At 55.4% G+C, this 22,407-nt stretch overlaps 10 protein-coding genes across 10 annotated transcripts; 5 read left to right on the plus strand and 5 right to left on the minus strand.

Annotated features, from left to right (window-relative positions):
• Positions 1-143: 143 nt before the first annotated feature.
• Positions 144-1,040, plus strand: BO79DRAFT_253654 (uncharacterized protein; the record flags this gene model as incomplete). The annotated part of the gene is made up of 3 exons (XM_025686008.1): positions 144-673; positions 752-829; positions 887-1,040. The coding sequence occupies 3 exons, from the start codon at positions 144-146 to the stop codon at positions 1,038-1,040; spliced, it is 762 nt and encodes a 253-aa protein (XP_025541074.1).
• Positions 1,041-1,546: 506 nt separating this feature from the next.
• BO79DRAFT_286665 (Saf4/Yju2 family protein) lies at positions 1,547-2,896 on the plus strand. Its single transcript, XM_025688489.1, has 2 exons — positions 1,547-1,645; positions 1,702-2,896. The coding sequence occupies exons 1-2, from the start codon at positions 1,633-1,635 to the stop codon at positions 2,757-2,759; spliced, it is 1,071 nt and encodes a 356-aa protein (XP_025541075.1). The 5' UTR covers positions 1,547-1,632; the 3' UTR covers positions 2,760-2,896.
• Positions 2,897-2,902: 6 nt separating this feature from the next.
• Positions 2,903-4,520, minus strand: BO79DRAFT_286666 (phosphotyrosyl phosphatase activator). Its single transcript, XM_025688490.1, has 3 exons — positions 3,804-4,520; positions 3,405-3,756; positions 2,903-3,355 (listed from the first exon to the last, which is right to left on the minus strand). Exons 1-3 carry the CDS (start codon positions 4,433-4,435, stop codon positions 2,939-2,941), a joined length of 1,401 nt encoding a protein of 466 aa, XP_025541076.1. The 5' UTR covers positions 4,436-4,520; the 3' UTR covers positions 2,903-2,938.
• Positions 4,521-4,670: 150 nt separating this feature from the next.
• Positions 4,671-7,280, plus strand: BO79DRAFT_286667 (uncharacterized protein). Its single transcript, XM_025688491.1, has 2 exons — positions 4,671-6,909; positions 6,980-7,280. Exons 1-2 carry the CDS (start codon positions 4,767-4,769, stop codon positions 7,159-7,161), a joined length of 2,325 nt encoding a protein of 774 aa, XP_025541077.1. The 5' UTR covers positions 4,671-4,766; the 3' UTR covers positions 7,162-7,280.
• Positions 7,281-8,595: 1,315 nt separating this feature from the next.
• On the plus strand, positions 8,596-13,004 carry BO79DRAFT_192664 (M protein repeat protein; the record flags this gene model as incomplete). Its single annotated transcript, XM_025680911.1, has 3 exons — positions 8,596-12,420; positions 12,540-12,610; positions 12,667-13,004. 3 exons carry the CDS (start codon positions 8,596-8,598, stop codon positions 12,791-12,793), a joined length of 4,023 nt encoding a protein of 1,340 aa, XP_025541078.1. The 3' UTR covers positions 12,794-13,004.
• BO79DRAFT_236884 (uncharacterized protein) lies at positions 12,821-14,300 on the minus strand (the record flags this gene model as incomplete). The annotated part of the gene is made up of 2 exons (XM_025684630.1): positions 13,116-14,300; positions 12,821-13,024 (listed from the first exon to the last, which is right to left on the minus strand). Exons 1-2 carry the CDS (start codon positions 14,238-14,240, stop codon positions 12,821-12,823), a joined length of 1,329 nt encoding a protein of 442 aa, XP_025541079.1. The 5' UTR covers positions 14,241-14,300.
• A 488-nt stretch (positions 14,301-14,788) lies between these two features.
• On the minus strand, positions 14,789-17,539 carry BO79DRAFT_244598 (mitochondrial intermediate peptidase; the record flags this gene model as incomplete). Its single annotated transcript, XM_025685392.1, has 2 exons — positions 15,064-17,539; positions 14,789-14,944 (listed from the first exon to the last, which is right to left on the minus strand). Exons 1-2 carry the CDS (start codon positions 17,419-17,421, stop codon positions 14,789-14,791), a joined length of 2,514 nt encoding a protein of 837 aa, XP_025541080.1. The 5' UTR covers positions 17,422-17,539.
• Positions 17,540-17,708: 169 nt separating this feature from the next.
• Positions 17,709-18,738, plus strand: BO79DRAFT_208472 (MICOS complex subunit MIC26/MIC27). The gene is made up of 3 exons (XM_025682408.1): positions 17,709-17,767; positions 17,830-17,922; positions 17,989-18,738. Exons 1-3 carry the CDS (start codon positions 17,741-17,743, stop codon positions 18,628-18,630), a joined length of 762 nt encoding a protein of 253 aa, XP_025541081.1. The 5' UTR covers positions 17,709-17,740; the 3' UTR covers positions 18,631-18,738.
• Positions 18,739-19,076: 338 nt separating this feature from the next.
• BO79DRAFT_286672 (uncharacterized protein) lies at positions 19,077-19,791 on the minus strand (the record flags this gene model as incomplete). The annotated part of the gene is made up of 2 exons (XM_025688493.1): positions 19,077-19,188; positions 19,298-19,791. 2 exons carry the CDS (start codon positions 19,789-19,791, stop codon positions 19,077-19,079), a joined length of 606 nt encoding a protein of 201 aa, XP_025541082.1.
• Positions 19,792-20,253: 462 nt separating this feature from the next.
• BO79DRAFT_244601 (cytochrome P450) lies at positions 20,254-22,012 on the minus strand (the record flags this gene model as incomplete). Its single annotated transcript, XM_025685393.1, has 3 exons — positions 21,655-22,012; positions 20,752-21,601; positions 20,254-20,703 (listed from the first exon to the last, which is right to left on the minus strand). The coding sequence occupies exons 1-3, from the start codon at positions 21,975-21,977 to the stop codon at positions 20,254-20,256; spliced, it is 1,623 nt and encodes a 540-aa protein (XP_025541083.1). The 5' UTR covers positions 21,978-22,012.
• Positions 22,013-22,407: the final 395 nt, after the last annotated feature.

Raw genomic sequence — 22,407 nt, forward strand, 5'->3', positions numbered from 1 at the left:
GCTTGTTCTTCACTGTAGTTCGCGCCTCGACATGTAATGATGACGACTACAAACCATAAAACTCGGCCGGTTATTCTCACAGCGACCAGTATACCTTTACTATCCCTTTTAGTGCGGAAACATGATCATCCATAGTGACAATCATGTCTCCTCGCTGGTTTGGTCGGGAGGAGGTGAGCCCAAGCGTCGTCGTTGAGCTGGCAAAGCGATGGCGCATTCTGAGTCACGAAGAGGAGGTAGTTATGCAGGGCAGCGAGCAAAGAACTGCCAAGCAATGTCGTCCATATGCCTTCATCTTGCTGAAGGTACGACAAGTGGGCTCTAAGCCGCCAGTTTACGGAAACATGAGGATCTACAAGCAGATCCCTACAGAGGAGACAGTCGGCGACCGCCCCGAAGTACGAGCCAAGCAAGCGAAAGTTTGGGTTCCCCGTGAGCTCAGAGCATACCGCCAGCTCATGCTCAAGGTTTCGACCTTTACCCCTAAACTCCTGGACAGCTTGGAGGGAAAACAAGATGCCGACAGCTTAGTACCTGGGGGTTTCATAGTCTGGGTGGTCTCTGAGGTGATCTCAGGTATTCGCTTGGGAGATGAAGAGAGTGACGATATCTTCTGGTCAATGGAGTACTGTGTCCGTGACCAAATTCGCAATTCCTTTAAGGAGAATTACCTGTAAGCTGACCTTTATATCCCTGACTATCCAATTAATTGTTAGATAACCCCAAGACTATCGCTAACTGCTCTCTCAAGAAAAATGGTTAGCTGGGGATGGCTTCCTTTTCATCGTACCTGTGAAGATCTGGTCTGGGTCCCCGAATCATCTACCCTGTAAGTTATACTAGTTTACTCCTAAGGTATTCCCTCAAGCTCACCAAGTCCGCCTAGGTTTTTCGTGAACTGGTTTATGCCCACCGAAGTAGTCGCGCCGTGCAATTGGAAGGAGGGAATCTTGTACGGCTCTGGCCTCCTCAAGCCTCCTGCGTCCCCGACTTTCTCTATTCAGCTTTGGAATAATAGTGTTAAAGGCTGGCAGGGTTGAGGATTGAGATCTCCGTATAAGAGAAGATGTCCGGTGGATCTGAGACGTTTCTCAGGTGGCGATATCAAGTCGGCGTTGACCGTGGGTTACTTTCCTATCTTAACACTAGCTACACTCAAAAGAATTATATGATTTGATTGATCGTTTGCGAGTCATGAGTACTATCTTGAGTAATAACATAAATTCGAAAGCCTGCAAGATATCAGGAGTCCACTGATAAATTTGGACACAGATAATGTACGATTAGTATTTGTGTAGACTGGAAAAACCAAAGTTAATCAAGCTGTAGTTCCATCTTTTAAATCAATATCTCTCACCTCTGACTAGTCTCGTGAGACATGATTCTTCGGTACTCAATTCCGAGAGATGACGTTGAGACCCGGAGCAATTTATGCACATCAATAATGCAGCTGACTCATCAGCACAACACCACCTCGGAACAAGGCAGCGGCATCGCATGCGCATCGCATCGCATCAACCTTATCGTCACGTCCAACGCCCCAAACCGCCGCCGTCGCGCTGGCTCGCCGAGCAACATCTCTATACCCTCAACACCACCACTTGCGGCATCATACACACCCACCAGCCCACCATGCAAGGCTTCAGTACGTCCCATACACCCCCCTCCCCTCACCATCCACATCCCACTAACCACCCCCAGACATGGGACGCTACGTCCCCCCAGACCTGGAAGGCCTCACAACGGGAAACAAACTCCACAACAAACACCCCCTCGGCTCACGCGCCCGCAACCTACAATCCACCGGCGCCCTAACCGTGCGCTTCGAGATGCCGTTCGCGATCTGGTGCACGACATGCCAACCGCACGAGACCATCATCGGGCAAGGAGTCCGCTTCAACGCCGAGAAAAAGAAAATCGGGAATTACTACAGCACACCGGTATATAGTTTCCGAATGAAGCACGGGGCTTGTGGCGGGTGGATCGAGATACACACAGACCCGAAGAACACGGAGTATGTGGTTATTTCCGGTGCGCGGAGGAGGGATTATGGAGTTGATGAGGAGGGGAGGAAGGTGGGGGAGATCGTTACTGGGGTGGATAGTAAGGGGAAGATGGATGCGTTGGAGAGGTTAGAGGGGAAGGTGGTGGATAAGAAGCGTGGGGATGAGGAACGGGATCGGATTTTGGAGTTGCAGGAGAGACAGAAGAGGGATTGGGAGGATCCATATGAGAAGAGTCGCAGGATTAGGAAGGTTTTTCGGGCGGAGAGGAAGGGATTGGAGAGGAAGGAGGAGGAGAGGGAGAAGTTGAAGGATAAGTTGAGTTTGGGGATTGAGGTGGTTGATGAGATTGAGAGTGATCGGGTCAGGGCCGGGTTGGTGGATTTTGGGGAGGGTGCGGTGGATGGACGGAGGGCGAGGATGAAGCCGTTGTTTGGGGAGGAAGAGGTGCGGGCTGCTTGGGGGAAGAAGGAGGGGAAGAGGATGAAGGCTAAGGAGGTGCTGGAGGATCGGAAGGCTGCTTTTCGGAGTGAGTTGAGGGGGAATACGAGGGCTGCGGTGGATCCGTTTTTGAGTGGTGATTCCGATGCGTGGAGGCCTGAGGTGAAGAGGAGGAAGGTTGTCTCTGGGAGTAAGTCCAGTGATGGGAAGGAGAGTGCTGAGAATGGCTCGGAGATGGAGAAGAGCTCTGGGGAGGTGGAAGAGACACCCCGTCCGAGTCTTGCGTTGGTGAGCTATGCGTCGGATTCGGAGTGAGTGTATCCTGTGGTTCTTGCATCTCTACGAGGCGTTGCGTTGGTTTAAAACGGATGATACCCCGGGTTTGGAGTTATGGCATAACGGCATGTCAACTTTTTACGATTCACTTATGTATGCAAATGATATCATGCAAGGGTATAAGTACAGAAAATGCTCGATCAAGCAGGAGTAGCCGGTTATTTAGCCCAGGGTGCCTTAGTCGTTACGTCCCCTTGAGGGTCGGCAGCACCAGGAGCCGGCCCTGGGGCTGCATTTGCCCATGGGGCCCTCGTCGGGGCCATCGGGCCGGGCGGTAGCCGGGACGTGTCGGGCAGAGTTGGTCCTCTAGCCGGACCTCGTGCTGTTGCCCAGGGTGCGGCAGTTCCGCTGGTTGGAGGGACAGCTTGAGATGTAGCCCATGGGGCTTTAGTTCCTGGACCAGATGCCTGGGGAGCTTCGGTTTGTCGAGGTTGTGGCGCGGACGACGTGTGGACGGTAGAGGGCTGAGGTATGGCGTTTGGATCGCGATCCCAGCTGAACAGAGAGCCGAACGGGAAGTGCTGTACCACGGGAAACTTGGACAGCACTTCGGCGTTGTACATCTTGATCATCCCCTGTCTCCAGTTAGTGTACGGAGTACATCTCCAACTGCACCACAAATACCTTGTTAATCTTGGCCCAGCCGGTCTTGATGCCAGAAATATCGTAGAGCATTGGACTGTGCTCCCAGAATGGGCCCTTCTTCACGTCGTAGATAAAGCCGATGGCAGAAAAGTAGAGGTTTCCACGACGTTCCCGTTCCACCACGTTCACCTTGGCAACACCGGTCGGGTCAGGCGCATCCGGCAAAGAACCTTCTTCTGGCACTCGATCCGTCTCAGATATAGCTGGAGCAAACTGCGCTGAGCCGAAAATATAGGGGATGAAAGAGTGATCATCGAGTCCCCACACGCCGTGGGAACCGGCGGGTTCCAAGGTATAAGTTTTGATAATTGTTCGCACTAGCTCAAGGTATCTAGCAATAATCAGTGTCGTTCAATCAGAGACTAGCGATATACCCACGGCTGAATGACACCCAAAACAATGGCTCTCTCTTCGACACCAGGAGTGCTCTGTGGAAATCCATGCAGCTTCCAGAGCCCAGCCAGGAAGGCCAGAAAGCTCAGTTCATGACCAGTACCATAGTCTAGACGTTGAGGGCTTCCCCAGCTTCCCAAAAAGTATGCCTTGAGCTCTACTGCCGCCGTAGGCCCCTCGGGGTCCGCTGACTTGCGATTGAGAACCTCCGGAGAGAGACACTCCTCGAGGAGGCTGGAAACACGGCTTTCAACAATCTCGTACCACCTCCGAAAGCTGATGTTGCCGAATCTACGGGGGCCTTTATCGGGGGGAGCTTCCTCGAGAATAGCTTCTAGCTTGGAGAGCAGCTGTTGGAGTTGGCGAACCGGCGCGGAGTACTCCACAGCATCAGAATTCAAGGGCCAAGTCTGAACGCGCCCATCCTCAAGCTTGGCTGGAAACATTGACCGATTAAGCTGGAGGAGAAATGTCATAAGGTCGACATAAGCTTTAGAACACAGAAACTCGGAGACATCGCTGTGCTCGTGAATACGTTTGGTGGGCTGGGCGAATGTGTGTCCCACCGCGGGGTCGAGGGTGGGCAACACACGGACTGAAGGGATGTCCGCGGCCATGATGTAGCTAAGCGCGGGGGAAATGATTTGGATAGATGGTAACCAAACGAGTGTCGAAGCAGGTGGAGAGAAAAGGGAAATGAAGGATGGTGGGGGGAGGATGGCGGAAGGTTGGCTCGCAATCTGGCAGGGGGCGGGGCCTTATCGATAAGGCGGCCAAGTGATGACGCCCGCCGATCACGGGAAGCACTTCGCAATCCAAGCTTCCCACCAACCAGCTCCTTCGCCGCCGTCCCTGATCTCCGACGGGCTTGACAATTATTATTTTCCAGGGGGGCTGGTATGCTTTGATTTGCTTTGCTGTTGTCTCTGCATTTCATGGGTGTTCAATATGTCGGACTCGCCGCGTCCTGTGCAGCGGAGGAGGAAGCGCGATTCCACCCTGCAGGCGGTCGACCTTTTGAATGGCCTCATGGATACTAACACGCAGAGGACTGCGTCCCGGGCGAATCGACCCGGTCCCGCCACCCCGCATCCCTCGCGTCGGCTCACGTACTCTGTCAGGAGAGATGCTACAGATATGATTGATGGATTTGGTCCGGTTTCTCAAACTGTCCCCCAAAGGCCAAGACATGCCCACCCGATCGAAGTCACTCCCCGTCGGTCATTAAGGTTCTCGGGACCCGTGCCTGATGGATCCACTCGGGATGGGAGCGATCAAATATTGCAGCCTCCCAAAAGCCCAGAATCCGAGCACGAGTCTGGCGATCAGTCAGATGAGCCAGGTGAGGTGCAGTCTTTAGGAAAGGCAGAAGAGGGTTTCGGGGATGACACTCATGTAATTTCCCCACGCCCAAGTGCTGAGACTCCAGCCGAAGATTACTCGTTAAGCGACGCTGAACGTGATAATGAAGGCGATCATATATCGTCCAAGAGTGACGAAGAGATGCTTGATGGCGAAGATTTGGCATCAGAAGTGGAACTTTTTTCAAATAATGATGGAGACGCCCAGCAGTCTACCGGCCAGCCTACCCCATCACCATCTTCCAGCCAGAAGACTCCTGGTCGTAAACCCAAGACACTGTCTGGCAGCGACATAGCTTCAGAACCAAGATTGGTAGAATCAAATGAAGATACGAGCAACAATTCGTGGAGAGATGCACCCGAACAGCCGGCCGATAGGCGAGACTCCAGCCGCAGTGATGCTTCATCGACACAGCGATTTTCCACAATTGCGGTTGAGATAAGTACAGCAACGCCTTTATCATCTAATATCTCAAAAACGGTGGACCACCAAGCGGGTGAACCATCGAGGGATAATGAAACGCGAACACCAAACCAAGAAGCCAATACTGTCGGCACCACACAGGACGAAGACCCACCATACCAACCATCAGAGGCATCCTCATCATCGGTGCCTTCGCCTGAACCTAGCTCATCCGAGGATGACCTTCAGCATCATTCTGCGGAAGCAAGTCCGCGGTCCTCAGACCCACCACGGCAATCCACGAAACGGAGACACTCGACTACGAGCTCACAGGGTACGGCCGGAGAAAATAACATACAGCCCGAACACCCAACGTCCACTGCTCGTCAGCAGACCAGCTCCTTTGTTCCCAGAGAGAGTCCCGCCGATAATCCCCAGCCCTCCCGTGACGCTAACCACCGTGGGGAACAACATGCTACGGAATTTGCTTCCCAGGGAGCCATAGCCAGGTCTGCCACCCAGGACGGGCCTACCCAAGAGAACCCGGATCAGCAGAGTCATGGGGCTGAACGCCCGGAAGATAGCGCGTGGTTCAAGGAAGCCTCTGAACTTGACGGCCAGGGCTCCAATTGGAAAAAGCTTGTCCAGAGCATGTGCCCTCGGAACATAGCTTCCAATGACGACAAAGTTGATTTTGATTTTGAGCCTCTAAAGCATAAAATATCTTCCCTAATCCAGGTCTACAAAGGTATTATCGAGTACCTGGCGTCTGATATTGGACCGCCAGAGTATGACGTGCGCAACTGCAGCGCGACGCTTGACGCGGTTGACAAACAAGGACGCCGTCACCTGGAGAAGGCTTACACGCTTTCGACTCAAGGGGATGAGGTGGGAGGTGGGACATTGGTGGAAGAATTCGAGATCCAAATCTTCCCGCTGTTAGTGCGGCTTGTTCTCGTCTGTTTTGAAGCCTACTACGTGGATCATCGACTCTTCCCGGAAGCATACGGCCATTTTCAGCATGCCATGAGAGTACTGCTAGGGCGATGCAATCAGATCGGCGGTCTTGTTCGGGGGAAATATGTGGCGTGCCGGGCCGTCAGCCCGGGCTTGCGTCTGCCCCTGAAGCGACTCCTTGAATCGCTTGAAAACGGGCGCCTGCAAAAGGGCCACCGACGGAAAGATGTGGAGGTTGATAGGCATGCGAAGGCGCCGACAAAAACTGCTAAGCAGGGCCAGTCCAAGCCGACGAAGCCGACCACTCCGGGACAGGCTTGGACAGATGAAGATGGCTACGCTCTTGTCGAGGGTTTGCAACGATTCCAGGGTAAGTTTCAAGCTCGTCCGCTTGGACAGGAAGGAAGGCGCAGCGCGACATGCTCACAAGATGCGTCTAGGTCCGGACCGCTACCATCGAATCTGTGAGTTCTACCACGATGGCATCGGTCAACGCGGGGAGAGAGAAGTGCGTAAACAAAGCGAAAGACTGTATCACCAAATGCTCCCGCAAATCCGGGAAATGGCGCGGAGGGGAGAAGACCACTGGGATTGGGGGTGGTTGTTGAAGGTGGTGGATTGATGATGAAAATATATTTATCTTGGCTGCGGTAATGATAGTTTTGAGCGCAGTCGTGTCATATACCCCGGGTGTGTTGTTGGTTTTCCCCCGTTTTAGTAATAGTTATTACTGTCTTAGCGATTCCTTGCCAGGGTACTCTTATTGCGTGAATAAAATTGGGATGTGATTGTCAGTCTACGTGGACGGAACCATGGAACCAACAACGGGCATTGTTTATTCTACGGCCGGTTTAGGGGGGGACAACACGCGGAGGCCCCAGCAATGGCAACCATGGGATCAACCTAGCTGGGAGACGCCAACCGTAGCCAGCAGCAGCAGCAGCAGCAGTAGTAGTTGGTAGTGACAAGGAGCGCAGTGGTCTGGACGCGAGACGAACAATCGATGGTAGATCGCTAGACCAGAGATAGTGAGGATAGTGAGTGGGAATAATATTGAGGTGACAGGCAATAGATCAGTTGACCTCCTGACTGACCGCCCATTCCATGCCTGAGGCCAATGAGGTGAGGTTTCTCCATTCTTTCCCTTCTTTCCGCCTTTCCCCCCTCTCTCCCTCTCCTCCGGTTCGACTATTCCCTACCCTTTTCCCTCCCAAAATTTACTAGAGACACTAAACTTACTCCCCTTTCTCCTCTTCCTCTTTCCTCTTCTTTTTCTCTCTCTCCTCCCCATCTTCTTGTGTCTTTCTTACTCTCTTACCTCTCTGTATTTGTTTCCCTACCTGCTTCTTTTTCTTGTTTATTTAACATTTTGTAATTCTTTAATCCACCTCCTCTCCCCGCTAACCCCCTTTTCTAATCCCGCCCGTTGTTGGTTTTCTGGTTCCCTCCCGGCAGTTCCTGGTGAGTTGACTACTACTACTACTACTACGGACCCCAACTGTTTTGATCTGCACGCCTTCCGGGGCCCTGCAAGAACCATGCCACCGTGCCTCTTTGCTCCCCCTCAAACCCTCTCTACCTTTGTCGTCCACCCCCCAAGCTGCCTGCAATTATCCTCTGCACTTTCCTCTGCCATTGAGACTCCCCAACAGTCCTGTGTTGCGTGATCCTCTCCGTTGCGCTGTGGTCTGCGGAGTTGCCAGAAAAAAAGGAGACCCGCCTCGGCTATTCCGTCGCAGCTTCCCTCCACGAGGCCAACTTTCTGAAAAGTGCTTTTTTTTCCTCCCCAGGAGACCTTCTTTACATCGTCTTGCCCGCTTTACCTGTTGCTCTTTCTTTTGGTTGCGTCATTCCAATATCTATTGATCTCGCACCAACGCTTCCCCGCCCCCTCCATCTTGGGGATCTTGCATACGTCTTTGCTTCTGCTAGTCGGATCAACTAACGTGGACGCTCCCAATTCGTTAGACCGCCTCGTTAAGTTTAAACCACGCCAAACGCTGCGAACCTTCCTTCCTCCTACACACCAATCTTAGACGAACTCCTTCTCCACAGCATGGCGTCCACAGAGGAACCTGTCACCCCAGTTGCTCCTGCGGAGGTGGAGCCGGAGATCGCGCCCCCTGCGACTCCGGTCGATTCGACCATCCTCTCGGGCAGCGAGGAGCCCGTCACGAGCCCGGATGTCTCCAAGGACAAGGAGAACGTCAAGGCCTCTCCGGTCAAGAAAAGTCCCTCCTCCACGACCAGCACTAGGCGTCCCTTGTCCGGATCGACCACCACCACCACCAAGCGTCCCACTTCCATGTCCGGGCCTTCCAGAACTACAACTTCGACCACACGCTCCGCCGCGACCAACGGCAGCACCCTGAACAGGCCTCCGACCCGGCCCGCGACTACCACCACGGTCCGCAAGCCCCTGAGCTCTACCACCACCACCACAGCCGGCCATCGGTCGCGCGCCTCCGTCAGCAGTTCCGCAGACGAAAAGTCCCACCGGTCGGTGGCCAGCTCCGGAGATGAGAAGCGTGGCATCTCCAGCACCGCCGCCAAGCGCATGTCGCTGGTTGGTACCTCGGCCACGAGAGCACCCGTCAAGTCCACTACTTCCACTCTGGACCGACGTTCCAGCATTGCGGGCTCGACTACGGCGGAGAAGAGAACATCTACCACTCGCCCTAGCACGGCCTCCACGGTGCGGCCCCTGACCAAGCCGGCTACCACCACCTCGACTTCTCGTCCGACTACTTCCTCCTCCGCCACTACTCGGACCACCACCAGACCCACGTCTACGGTGACGAGGCCAGCGACGACCGCCTCCAAGAGGTTGAGCACCGCCCCCAAGGGTGCCGAGGAAGACTCGGAGAAGTTGCAGTCACTTCAGACCAAGCTGGCCGAGAGCGAAGCCACGGTGACTAGCCTGAAGGCGGATTTGGACGCTGTCAACCTCAAACTGACCGAGCTGTCTCTCGCGCCGAACGATTCCTCCGAGAATGTCGATGAGGCCACCAAGGCGCTCCGTGAGCAGCATACCGCCGAAATCGAACAGCTGACCGCTGTCCATCAGGAGCAGCTGCAGGCGTTGCGTGCCCAGTTGGAAGATGTCGAGGCGAAGCACAAGGAGCTGGAGGAGAAGTCGGTCCAGGAGTTGGATGACGCCGCCAAGTCCGCTGCGGCTCAGGGTGATGACCAGACTGCTGCGGCCCTGGAGGAACTGAAGCAGTCGCACCAAGCGCAACTGGAAGCGCTGGAGAAGGATCTTGCCGAGCAGAAGGCAGCAGCTGCCGGATATGCCGAGCAAGTCGACTCTTTGAAGGCCGAGCTTGACCTGCAGAAAGGCCAGCTGACCGAAGCGAGTGCCAACCTGGACAAGACCCTTGCGAAACTGGAAGATCTCCAGCGCGAGCTCAATGGACGTGACCAGGTGGTCGAAAACCTGCACATGGAAATGGACCGGCTGGACCAAGCCAAGCAGCAAGAGATTCGGGCCGCCGAGGAGGCTGCCAAGCATGCCATTCTAGCCCTGGAGGAGAAGGTGACATCGCTCGAAAGCCAGCTTGCCGCTGCGGGTTCTGCGACCAGCGAAGGCAACGAGGAGACGGCCGCCCGCATGGCCGAGAAAGACCAGGAGATTGCCGACCTCAAGGACGCGTTGGAGAAGGCGCACGTGGAACTGGAGCAGGGCCGCCAGGATGCGGAAGCCCAGATCGCAGAGAAGACCAAGGAGCTGGAGGCCGCTCATGAGGCCGCCGTTGCTCAGCTCAAGGCCGAACATGAGGAGGCCCTGGCCGCCGCTGTTGAGGGCAAGGTTGGCGACAAAGTCAAGGAGCTTGAAGCTGCTCATGAGGCTGCCATTGCGGAACTCAAAGCCACTCATGAGCAAGCTCTCTCTGCGGCCGCTGAAAGTGGACTGGGCGACAAGGTCAAGGAGTTGGAAGGCACTCACGAGGCTGCCATTGCCCAACTCAAGGCTGAACATGAACAGGCCCTGACTGCGGCGATCGAGAGCAAGGTTGGCGAGAAGCAGAAGGAGCTTGAAGCCGCTCACGAGGCCACGATCGCGGATCTCAAGGCTAGTCACGAACAGGCACTTTCCGCTGCTGCTGAGAACGGGCTTGGCGATAAGGTCAAGGAGCTGGAAGCATCTCACGAGGCCGCCATTGCCCAGTTGAAGGCTGCCCATGAGGAGGCGTTGGCTGTTGCCGCTGCAGCTCACGCGCAGGAACTTGCCGCTGCGAAGGAGGCCGCTGAGTCCGCTGGAACCTCTCACTCCCAGCAACTCGAGGAACTCCGTGCGAAGCTCGAGGAGGCCGAGTCTGCTGCTGCCGAGGACAAGGAGGAGCTGATTGCCGAGCTTGATGCCGCCCACCAAGCCGAGATGCATGCTCTGAACCAGAGACTGGAGGCTACCGAGCAAAACCTTGCGGAGGCCCGTCAAGCTCTCGAGAACGGCAACAGCTCTGCTCAGGACGTTGCCATCCAGGAGATCGAGTCCCTCAAGGAGAAGGTCGGTGCTCTGGAGTCCCAGCTCTCCACCGGACAGGGCGAGATCAAGTCTCTACAGGACGAGATCCAGAGCAAGCAAGGGCAGGCGGAGGCGCTGCAGCAGAGCCTGGATGCCTTCGAGGACAAGACCAAGGCCAAGGATGCTGAGCAGGAAAGCCAGCTCAAGACTTTGGAAGAGAAGGCCGCCGTTGCCGGCCGGGAGCTGGAGGAGAAGTTCAAGGAAGCCGCTGTTGTTGCCGAGCAGCACGCACAGGCGCTCGAGTCCCTGAAGGCCGAGCACGCCGTCGCACTCGAGAATGTCAAGACCAATGCCAGCGGTTCCCACGAGCAGGCGCTTAGCGAGCTGCAGGCCAAGTATGAGGCGTCCATGTCCACCCTTCGTGACATGGAGTCCAAGCACGCTGAGCATATCGAGTCTCTTGAGGCCGAGCTCCGGTCCGCTCTTCAGCGCCATGCCCAGGAGATCGCGGAGCATACCGAGACCCGTGCTAAGGAGGTTGCCGAGCTTCAGCAGCAGCATGAAGAGGCCAAGGCCCAGTTCCAGGCTGAACTGCAATCCCTCCAGACGTCTCGGTCCGCTGAAACTGATGCTGAGCACAGCAAAGCGATCGAACAGCTCCTAACCATTCAGGATGAGAAGCTTTCCGGCCTTCGGGCTGATCTGGAGGCCACCAACCAGGCCAAGATCGAGGAGCTTCAGAAGAGTCACGACGCCGCCCTTGCGGAGGTCCACGCCCAGCTGGCCGAAGCTCACGCCGCCGCTCAGGATGTTTCGGTCCTTGAGAGTCTGAAGCTGACCATTGCTGATTTGGAGAAGAAGCTGAACGAAGCCGAGCAGTCTGCTGCGGAATCCAAGGAGCTCGCGGGCAAGCACAACGCCGATCTCTCTTCCATCCTTACGGAGAAGAACGAGTTGGAGCAGCAACACCAGGCCGTGAGCAGCCGGGTGGCGGAGCTCGAGCAGTCCCTTGCTGCTTCGGAGAGCGCCAAGTCGGAGCTGGAAGCCGTCCTGCAACAACTTGCCGCGTCCAAGGACGAATTGTCCAACCTGAAGAGCCAGCACGAGACCCTGTCGAGTGAACTCCAGGCGTGCAAGACGGAGAACCGGGCCATGGAGGAGAAGTTGGAGCAAGGCGAGCGCGATCTGAACAGCCAGATTGACAAGAACATGTCCCTCCTCAACCAGCTGGGCGAGGTGGACTCGTCGATTGCGGCCAACCGCAAGCGGGTGCGCGAATTGGAGGCCGAAGTGGCGGCATTGAAGGCCGAGAAGGATACGCAGGGCGGATCGGTCGGGCTGGAGGGTAGCCGCTGGGCGAGCGAGAAGGAGGAGGCCGCGGAAGGTGAGGATCTTGGCTCATCCATCCAGGGAACGGTGGGACTGCCCCGTTTAACTTCGTCCTCTACCACAGGACTTCCCCGCTTTCATCCCTTTACCTGACAACGGCCCGTTCCCTGACCCGGCATGGTTACTGACTGGCATGGTTTTGGTAGATGGCAAGCATTCAGGAACAGCTTAAGCACATCCGGACGTCCAACGATGACTGGTATGACGAACACCGACGGTAAGACCCCTCCTTCTGGCATGTGTGGAGGGCTTCGATTACTGACTATGTCTTAGAATCCTAGGCGAACTGGCGGAAATGTCGCGCCGGGCCACGCCTAACCCACCCAGCCAGTCTACGACGCCGCAGCCGGAGAAGGCGAGCAGTTCGTCGGAGCAGGGTGCGGACGAGGGATCCTCGTGAAGGAATGTTGCATGACCAGTGGGGAGGCTATGAATAGAGGGGACGAAGATTTCCTTTGTCGCGGCATTTTTCCTTTGTTGTATCGGCATAGGCTGTATGTAATAAGATGCTCGGGATACCCCTGTGTGCGCGTTTCTTGTGATTGCAACCGACGGGTGCATCGACATCCCTTGCGGCCATTTCTGGGGATCCCATTGGGCTAGCGACGTTGCACGAATTTATTGATTGATTCTTGTCTTATGCAGTGCAGCGTGGAATTAGTCTAATTGTAGTCGGGGTTGGCAGCCTTGCTGGTTCGGCGGCGCATGCGCGTCCACCCCACCCGGAGTGCAGTCCACCACGCATGTCGCTGATCCTCGTGGTGCTCCTGCTGCTTCCCATGCTGAGGTTGTCTCGCCGCCCGACGCGACTGTTCATATCGAGCCGGCGTGAGGATCCTCGCGGGGGGAGACACCCGCAGCGGTACATCTTCAGCATTGCTGCCACTATCCTGCTCCTCCTCATCCGACTCCCGCATCCAATGTAGAATCTCCCTCTGATCATCACTGCACGGAATAGCCCTATCACCATCCCCAGTTCCCTTTCCCTCTCCCTCCTTTGTATCCACCACACATTGTCCCCCTCCTCCTCCTCCTCCCTTTTCCCGCAAACACCTCTCCTCCAAACAACACCCTGTCTCCTCCTTAATCACAATCTCCTTTACCGGCCGAACACCCTTATTTCCATCTTCCTCCTTCTCTTCCTCCTGATACAGGAAACTCTCCTCCGTCCGCCCCTCCGTAAACGCCTCACAATACTCCGCATACGAACTCGTCAGCTGCTCATGCGAGACAGTCGGCGGGGGGATATGTATCTCCGATACCGAGGATGAATATGTCGATGACGAGGATTCCTCGATGGTTTTCGACCGCGGGGATAGGTTGAATAGTGTGCTGAAGTTGAGACTTAGGGGTGAGAGGGGGGAGAGGGGAGAGCGGGAGCGGATTTTGTTGTTCGTGCTTGAGGGGCAGGTAGGGCTGGTGGGTGGGGGTGTGATTGGATTCGTAGTATCTCTTGTTATTGTTGTTGTGGGGGCTGTGGGCGTGCCAGTATTTGGGGTGTTTATGGTGGTGTTTATGGATGTAAGTAGCGACGTAGGGGTATGTGTATGTGTATCGTCATCAGGATGGATTGTTCTCGTCTTGGTTTTGGATTTGGAGGAGCGGCGCGGGAGGGTTACTCTTCTGTAGAGACGGGTTGTTGTTGATGTTGATGTGTTGGTGGTGGTGTTAATGGTGGGTTTTGGGGTAGGTCTGCGGGTTGGTTTTGGGCGTGGGGAGGAGGAGCGACGATGGGATGATGAGGTTGAGGTTGAGAAGGTGAGCCAGCGGCGGAGGGTGGTTGTTTTGTTCTTTGGGGTTGTGGTGGTGGTGTTGGGGAGGTCGTCTTTGAAGGTGACGGTTGCCATTGTGATTGATAGTATGAATGTATCAATATGATTGATTAGTTGGTTGAGAGAATCGCTATGTGTTATGGTGAGGGTACGAAGAAGAGAAAGAAAGAAAAAGGAAGAAAGAAGAAAGAAGTTATCAAGGGATAAAGAAAGATAATATGGTAGTAGTTTGGATTTCATCCAAGGAGTCAGACCCAGTCATTCAGGTCAGCCACCAAGCAAACAAAGCAATCATGTATCCTAGCCAAGCATCAAGGGTTTTAATTCACCTCGCGATAGTCGCCAATATTAGCATAGCAGCACTACAGTATTCTCAGTGGCTAGGGTTAGAAGGGAGTCAATAAGAGTCTAGACTGGTTGATCTCCCGACAGGGATAAGAACAGATGCCTAAATCAAGGGCAAAAACCGGGTTATCATATACCTTAATAGAAAGTCAGCAGCACCACCTTGCTTTCTATTCCGCCAATCGCAGGGGCTGGCATGCTGCAGTTTGTCTTGGTAGGTTTCATCCCGCCTCCCCTCCCCTCCACTCCTTTATGGGGGTGGGTGCAGAGTATGCATCTCACATGCAGAAAGCATTAACGGTGCGATCAAGGTAGTACTGGCGCTGCGTTTGTGCCACGGCGGCATACTTACCGGCATATTGTAGATTAGGCTCGCGTGGCATACCATTGTATTGAGTGTATCGTGCGGTGAAGATAAAGTAGGTTGCGAATTGCTGAAATATCATTACAGGGATATCTATTGCCTATGTCACTTGTATCTGAATAATATACATACACATGACCAATGAAATTACTCAGAGACACCATCGCGTCCCAGTCCCCAGCGACCCACCTCACGCATGGCTTCGTCGCCGCCTTCGACGAGTCGGCCATCCGCGTTGGCGGGATGGGCGCTGCCCAGCACGCCCGCCACGCAGTTCCAGCCGTTGCGGCCACCGCCCCAGCGCAGCACTTCATTCTTGTACCGCTCACCGGCCCGGCGATCCACCGCCGCCTTGCCCTGCTGGAACACGTCCTCCCACAGCTTGTTGGCGATCGCCCGGTCGAAGATGTAGCTGTAGTAGGTGGCGCCGTAGCCGTGCAGGTGGCCGAAGAAGCCCTGCCACGAGGTCGGGGGCTTAGTATCGGCCGGATCGGGGAGGGTGCAGTGCTCCGCAGAGACCTGGTGGAAGACTGCCGTGCTGTCGATGGAGGCGGCCTGGCCGGCAGGGAGGGAGTGGTATGCCTGGTCGACCAGCGCCATCAGGATCTGCGACTCGTTCTCCATCGCGCCGTAGATAGACCCGTGCGCCGTGCGGTCCTTCTCCATGTGCTGCATCATGCTCTCCGAAAGAGGAGCATCCGTCTCCCAGTGACGGGCGTACAGTGCGAGCACTTCGGGTGCCGTCGCAAACCGTTCCATCAGCACCGACGGCAGCTCGGCAAAGTCGGTCGCGCATCTCGTTCCCGAGATGGACTGCAGCCGCGTCTGTCCCAGAATCGAGTGCAGCGCGTGTCCCATTTCGTGGAACAGGGTACGCACGCTGTGCTCGCTGAGCAGGGACGGGCGGCCCGTTCCTGTCGCAGGCGGTTCCGGGAAGTCGCACACCAGCGCGATCGTCGGCAGCTGGCGGAGCGTCTTGGCGTCGCGATCAACGGCCGTGGCCATGCCATCGTTGGGGTGGGCGGAAGCATCCATCGTCGTGGCGCACTCGGCCACCTCCTCCGCGGAGATCTCACGTGCACACCGCAGCGTGTAGTGGGCCGGGTTGGGGTGCTTGTTGGGGCGGGAGAACAGGTCACAGTAGATGACAGCAATGTGGCGGTCCGCCTCATCGACCACGTCCAGTCGGCGCACATCCGAGTTCCAGGTCTCCCCGGCAGCCGTTTCCTGGGGCACCAGCCGAACGCCGTAGAGTCGATCGAACAGCCGAGAGAGTCCCTGCATGACCGTGCCCAGGGAGAAGAACTCGGGCACCGCACTGAGCTCCCGCGACCGGCGCGACTGCGAGTACTGCAGTACCCGTTGATGGACATAGTAGGCGTGATCCCATGGTTGCAACCGACCAGCGGATCCCTTCATGCTCTGCAGCTGCGCCAGCTCCTCCTGCACGTAGGGTCGGTTACTGCCCACCAGCGAGGTCAAAAAGTTAGACACAGCCTCAGGGGACTTGGCCATCTTGTCGCTCAGCGTCATGTGGGCGAAGCTGTCGTAGCCCGAGAGCTGAGCCAGCTCGGCGCGCTTGGCCAGCAGCTGCTCGAGCCGCTGGATCTGGCGGGCGCTCGACGTGCGTGTAGCCAAGTAGACCTCCCGCCGCACGCCCTCGTCGTGGACGGACCGCAGCGCCAGGCGCGGAATCAGGCCCATGCTGGGCACAGAGGCCGTCCTGTTCCACCGCTTGATCTGCTGCACGAGGATGGGGTCGAGGCCGCGCAGGCTGTTGGCGCTCACGGTCACGTGCGACTTGGCCGGCTCGGCGGCGTTGACAAAAGTATTTCCCAGTTGGCTGATATCATTGGACAGGTTGACGAAACGCTGTCGGGCATGCGGGGGCATGTGAATGGCCGAGTTGGAAAAGTCCTTGATGAGGATCTGGGCGACGATCTTCTCCTCGTCGGACCAACGGGCCGTAACCTCGGGATTGGCGGCGGCCTTCTTCAGCTGGTCGTTGAGACCGGTAGTCGTATTCAAGACGTTCATGTACTCGAACATGAGGGCGTACGCCTGCGTCGCGGCCTCCTGCACGCGCGGATCAGGATGGATGACTCGGATAAAGTCCGATAGGTCGATGACTCGACACAACAAGTCGCTGAGGCGGTCGAGATCGCGGGCCATACTCCGGTAATCCTCCAACGTTGTACCGGCCAGCACCTTGGCCACGATGGCCTGGCACTTCTGCAGGGTGGTGGTCGCAAAGACGCGGAAACCATCGGGACTGGTCAGGTACTGATTTTGGACCAGACCGGTAGGTTTGAGGTGGGCAGCACTGCGCTGGCTGAATTCGCGCCAAAACGGCTGCGAGTCGAAGACGCGGCGCAGGGTGTCGTCATCGGACTTCTTTTGGGCATCGTTCTTACTCGGAAGGTAATCGAAGGCTGTGCGATGAGTCGCCGGCGAGGCGGCCGTCTCGAGCGAGCGACGGGCCTGCAGCAGACAGGTCCTGCAAGTCCACGGCCGACGCCGGAGTGGGAGCAGCAGAGGAGCTCCCATGATGGCGTTCAGGGGGAGACAACGGGAAAGGAAGTCGACATGGAGATTATACCATGAGTAGAATAAATAATGGTAGAATTAAACCACACGAGACGGTGGTGGAAGATTAAAAGGAGAGTGAGGGGAAAGTTAAGAGAAAGAGGGAGGAGAGAAAGAGAAGCGGACGATGACGGAGGCTCGAGCCGCAAAGCCGCCAAACTCACGAAAAAAAAGGCTTGGCGGCCGACCTCAGGCCGTCATTCCATCTTGAACCTCCAACTTAGCCTCTCTCTCTTCCACCTCCCTCCCTCACTTCTTCCCTCCATTGGCCTCCCCCATCATGTCTTTCCGGCCAATGCTGAAGCAGGTAAATCCCTCAGCTCCTGTTTCTTCCGTCTGCAACTTGAAGTTCCCGCTAACTCCTTCCAGCGGGCTGTGGCCCCCATCGCGGCCACCCTTCTGGCTGGCGGTATCGCCCTCTACCCCCGGCAGACGGCTTTTGCAGAGGAGCCTCGCGATGCTGTACGTGCTCGGAATATCTCTGCTTGCTTTCGCTCGAATCCGCTTCTGACTTGATACTGCGTCCAGAAAAAACCCATCTACGATGACTTCCCGACCGAGATCCCGGCCGTCTCCAAGCCCGTCGTCTCTCCGGCCCCGACCACCACCACCCCGGCAGCTCCGGTGTCCACTCCCTTCTCCTCTCCCTCTTCCCCTACTCCCACCGACATCCTGACCGCTCAGGTCCGTCAGGCCCGTCTCTTCCTGTACGAGAACTCCCTGGCCGTCGAGACCAAGTTCAACAACTTCCTGTCGCGTGCCCTGCACATCGAGAACGCCTTCGCCAACACCGTCGCCTCCCTGGCCCCGTCGCCCGAGTCCGGCGAACGCCTGCTCCCCGGCGGAGTCTACGTCGTTGTGGCTGCCATGGCCGGTTCCATCGTGTCGCGGAACCGCGGTATCCTCCTGCGCACGGCGTCCCCGCTGGCCTTCGGTACCGTGGCTGCCTGGACCCTGCTGCCCGTGACCATGCGCAACGTGTCGGATCTGGTCTGGGAGTACGAGAAGCAGGTGCCGGCTGTGGCGGACACGCATCTGCAGGTGCGCGAGAAGGCTGAGCACCTGTGGTACACGGGGATTGCGCACAGCGGTATGGCGCGGGCCATGATGGAGGAGAAGATCGGAGATGTGCGGAAGAAGTTGGAGGAGGTGGTGAGCAAGGGTCATTAAATTGGCCACTGCGTCAGTGTTTTAGAATGGGTTGATTTGATCTAGTTCTTGCATATGTATTTTAAGTAGACGAATGAGCGTTTACTATGCAGTTTTAGGAGACAGAGTAAGGTAAAGCACTGTTTACACTGCACTACATTCATTGTTCCTTATTTCATATCAAAGTCAGTATTATGAGTGATATTTACCGAGTGCAGCGTTAGATACTTATGCTCGATTTAGTACTAGTATTAGTAGTAGTGCTATAACCGAACAATATGCCAAGAAACAGCTTAGTATACTAGTAGTGCTATAGTTATTGATCGACATAATATATTTTGATACCATCATACAGTCCCAGTGAGACATAAACATCATCATCACTCATAACCCATCACTTCATAAAAGTATCATACCACACCCACACAACCTCATCCATCAAAATCCCTAACATCCACCAAACACACCTACACACTCTCCGCCCTACTACTCTCCTCCACCTCCCCCTTCTCCACCCACTTCCCATCACCATCTCCCTTCTGCTCATCCTTCTTCCCTCCAACCATCATCAAACCACACCTAAACCAACATTCACATTAGCCAATAATAACTTACTCAACCAACTATCCGAAATCTCAAGAATCGTAAACTTACAAAACCGCTGCACCAAACCAACCAACCCACCCACCCCAAAACAACACCCGCAACCCCCCTCCCATCATCCCTATAAACCAGACTCTCCTCACCCAAACTCTCATCTAAATAGACAGTAACACGCGGGCCCACGTCCCCAAAGGACATCTTTCTGGTAGCCAGGATGACCGTGAAGGCGAGGAGACTTGTCGTGAGGAGGAGGGTTGCGAGGGATATCAGTGCTTTTTGGATCCATGAGGGGTGATTGTTGTTGGCGTTTGACTTTGCGAAGATGAATCTAGGGAAGAGGAAGTAGATCGTGATAAATGTCAGGCAGGTCAGGATCGTCGTGAAGATATGGTAGGATGTTGTGGCGATGATGGCGGTGTCGTGGATGATGACCTTCGGCACGAGGGATGTTGCGGTGTGCGCGAGGTGGAGGTAGGTCGTTAGGGTGTAGGTTGTTAGGGAGAAGGAGGTGAGGAGGAGGAGGGTGGTGAGGATGGATGTGAGTGTGGTGATGGTAGTGGGAAGGTGGGGAGGGGACATTTTCTTATGTGTGTGTGGGTTGATGCTGTTGATGGGTCTGGATGGGTGGTTGGGTGAGGGGATGATGGGCTGATATTTATCCCATGGTGTTTTTGCTACTGGGAAGGGGGGATGGTTGGTGGAGGTGGTTTAAGCTACAGACATCGGAATTTTATCAATGGTTGATCAGGGTCTTGTCAGGACCGGTGCACCGGATTGAGCTTACGGTGGTGATGGTGGATGAAGATGGGAGAGAGAGAGTCAAAGAGACTAGTATGTTTTGAGGGGGAGTTTGCGAGTATTCGGGATGCGCGGGCGTTTGATTGGTCCATGCTCGTCTAGAGACATAAGGCCGAACCCGTGAAGAGGATGGAATGGTGGGTGATTGCTATCTTATCGATCTTATTCGTTTAGGGTATGATTAATTGTTTGTGGTGGATTGGCTTACTGGTAACTAGGTATCGACATATTCATTTGTCAAGGTTACCAAGCTGGCACCCACCGCAACTGTACCTCCCGGAGCTCCCTCACCTGCAGCGTCAACTTTGATATCGAGTCCTCCATCTGCTGCTGCAGTTTTCCTTCCTGCATCGGCTCGCACCGCGCATGCCGGAATAGGGTCGCCATCGTCCCCACAAATTCCACCTCCGACATCTTCATGCCCGGACATATTCTGGGCCCTCCGGACCAGGGGATAAATGTGCCCTTGGCCGGGGTCACCACTTGACCGGCGTCGTCGATCCACCGCGTGGGCCGGAACTCATCCACGTCCGCTCCCCAAACATTCGGGTCCCGGTGGATGCTCTGCTGCGAGACAAACACGTCCATCGGGGGCGTCAGCACGTGTGTGCCGTCAGCATCGGCGACCTGCTGCGTTGTGATCACGCAGCGTGTGGAGTGGAGGACAGGTGTGAAGAGACGGAGGGTTTCATACTGACAGGGTTAGCAGTCATTCCTTTTTGCTTTTTAGTGACCACGTACCATGACAGCCAGCACTCGTGGGCATTGAGAAAACACATCGTATCCCCAAGACGAAACATCGGCGTCCAACTGCGACAACTCCTCCCGCACCCAGTCCTGCCACTGGGGATACTGTGCGAGGAACATCACAGCGTATCCCATTGTGTTGGCTGTCGTGTCGAAGCCAGCGGCGGTAAAGAGAAAAAGATTGCCGCTGATTTCTGCCTCTGACAGAAACAGCTTCGCAGAGCTCTCCGTTCCATGTTGCGCATATCGCACCAACATATCTAGCAGATTGTGGCGCTTCTTAGACACCTCACTCGATTTAGTGTTTCGCTCCTCGCCCAAAATCTCTCTGACATATTCCGGCACCTTTAACATCTGGCGACCCAGTTGACGAATCCCCTCGGGCATGAATGGCATCACTTTCAGCGAGTTTGGGATCAACACCGCCTGCACGAACCGGTCCGTGACCATAGCAATCGTCTTAAAGTACGATACTCTGGCGTCCTGCCAGTCCTGCCCCAGAGTCTCGACAAAGTCAGGTGACCATGGCTGGTTCTGTCCGTACCCAGCTTGGCCGAGAACGTTGATGGCGATACTGCGAAGGCCGGTCAAGGTCTCGCCGCCAGGATTCTGCAGGAGATACTCAAGCATAGCACGGGACTGGCGACAGGCCTCTTCCCACACCTCACCCATGATGGCTTCGTTGAGCTGGGGAGCGATGATGCGCCTCTGGCGGGTCCAGTCTTCACCATTGGATTGAATTAGAGTTGGTCCGAAAAAGCCCATAAATTTGGCTACGACGTCGGGCTGGTCGAAATCCTTGCGTCGCTGCAAGACGGTTGCGCCGACGGTCGGGTCGGCGATCCTTGAAGGGGTCAGAACGATGTCAAAACAAATGTACCAGGGTCGATGGACTACCATAAAGAGCACTCATCAGGCGAGACAATGGCAAAAATCTTGCCATAACGACGATGCATAGCATTCTTGTGACGAAACTCCCAGCCGTGGATGTGGATATCCAGATGTTCGTAGAGCCATGTGGGAAGATAGCGCTTCAGCTGTACTTGGAACGTTGGACCCACGATCTGCCAGAGTGAATGGCGCGTAAACAAAGGGGTCACAACTAGGGGATAGCCGCTGCGACGACCGATGATGTAGAAGCGGATAAAGGAGAGAAGTTTGTAGAGGAGATAGATTCCGGCCAAGATGGCCAGGGCGGTGCGCAGGCTCATCTCCGCCATTGCCGACCGGGCTGACGGCGTTAGGGAGCTGCAGGGGGAAAGGAGAATGCAATAGTGAGACACAACGGTGGTTCCGGAAAGTGTCAGCGACAATGACAGCTGAGCTAGTTACTTATATGTGCATGAATCAGAGGCGGTAAAATTAACAAACTCAAAGGAAAGCGTGTCAGCACTAAGGGTTGCCTGGTGGGAATCCTGGTGTGGTTTCTGGATTGGGATGGGTCAGATCTTAGTACCTGATAAGTATTTCCTTTGTCCAGATCACTATTTTTTTTTTATTTCCCAGGGGAGCCCAATTACTGGCTTATACAGGATCAGGGTTGCGATAGTTGGAGCAGCGGTGGTTTGGCCAATCGAAGAACAAGCATTCTTAAGGCTTAACATCTTTCGATCCACATACTTACTTACTACTAGTACTCTTCTTCTATTC

Source organism: Aspergillus costaricaensis (assembly GCF_003184835.1).
Source record: "Aspergillus costaricaensis CBS 115574 unplaced genomic scaffold BO79scaffold_11, whole genome shotgun sequence".
Taxonomy (NCBI): Eukaryota; Fungi; Ascomycota; class Eurotiomycetes; order Eurotiales; family Aspergillaceae; genus Aspergillus; species Aspergillus costaricensis.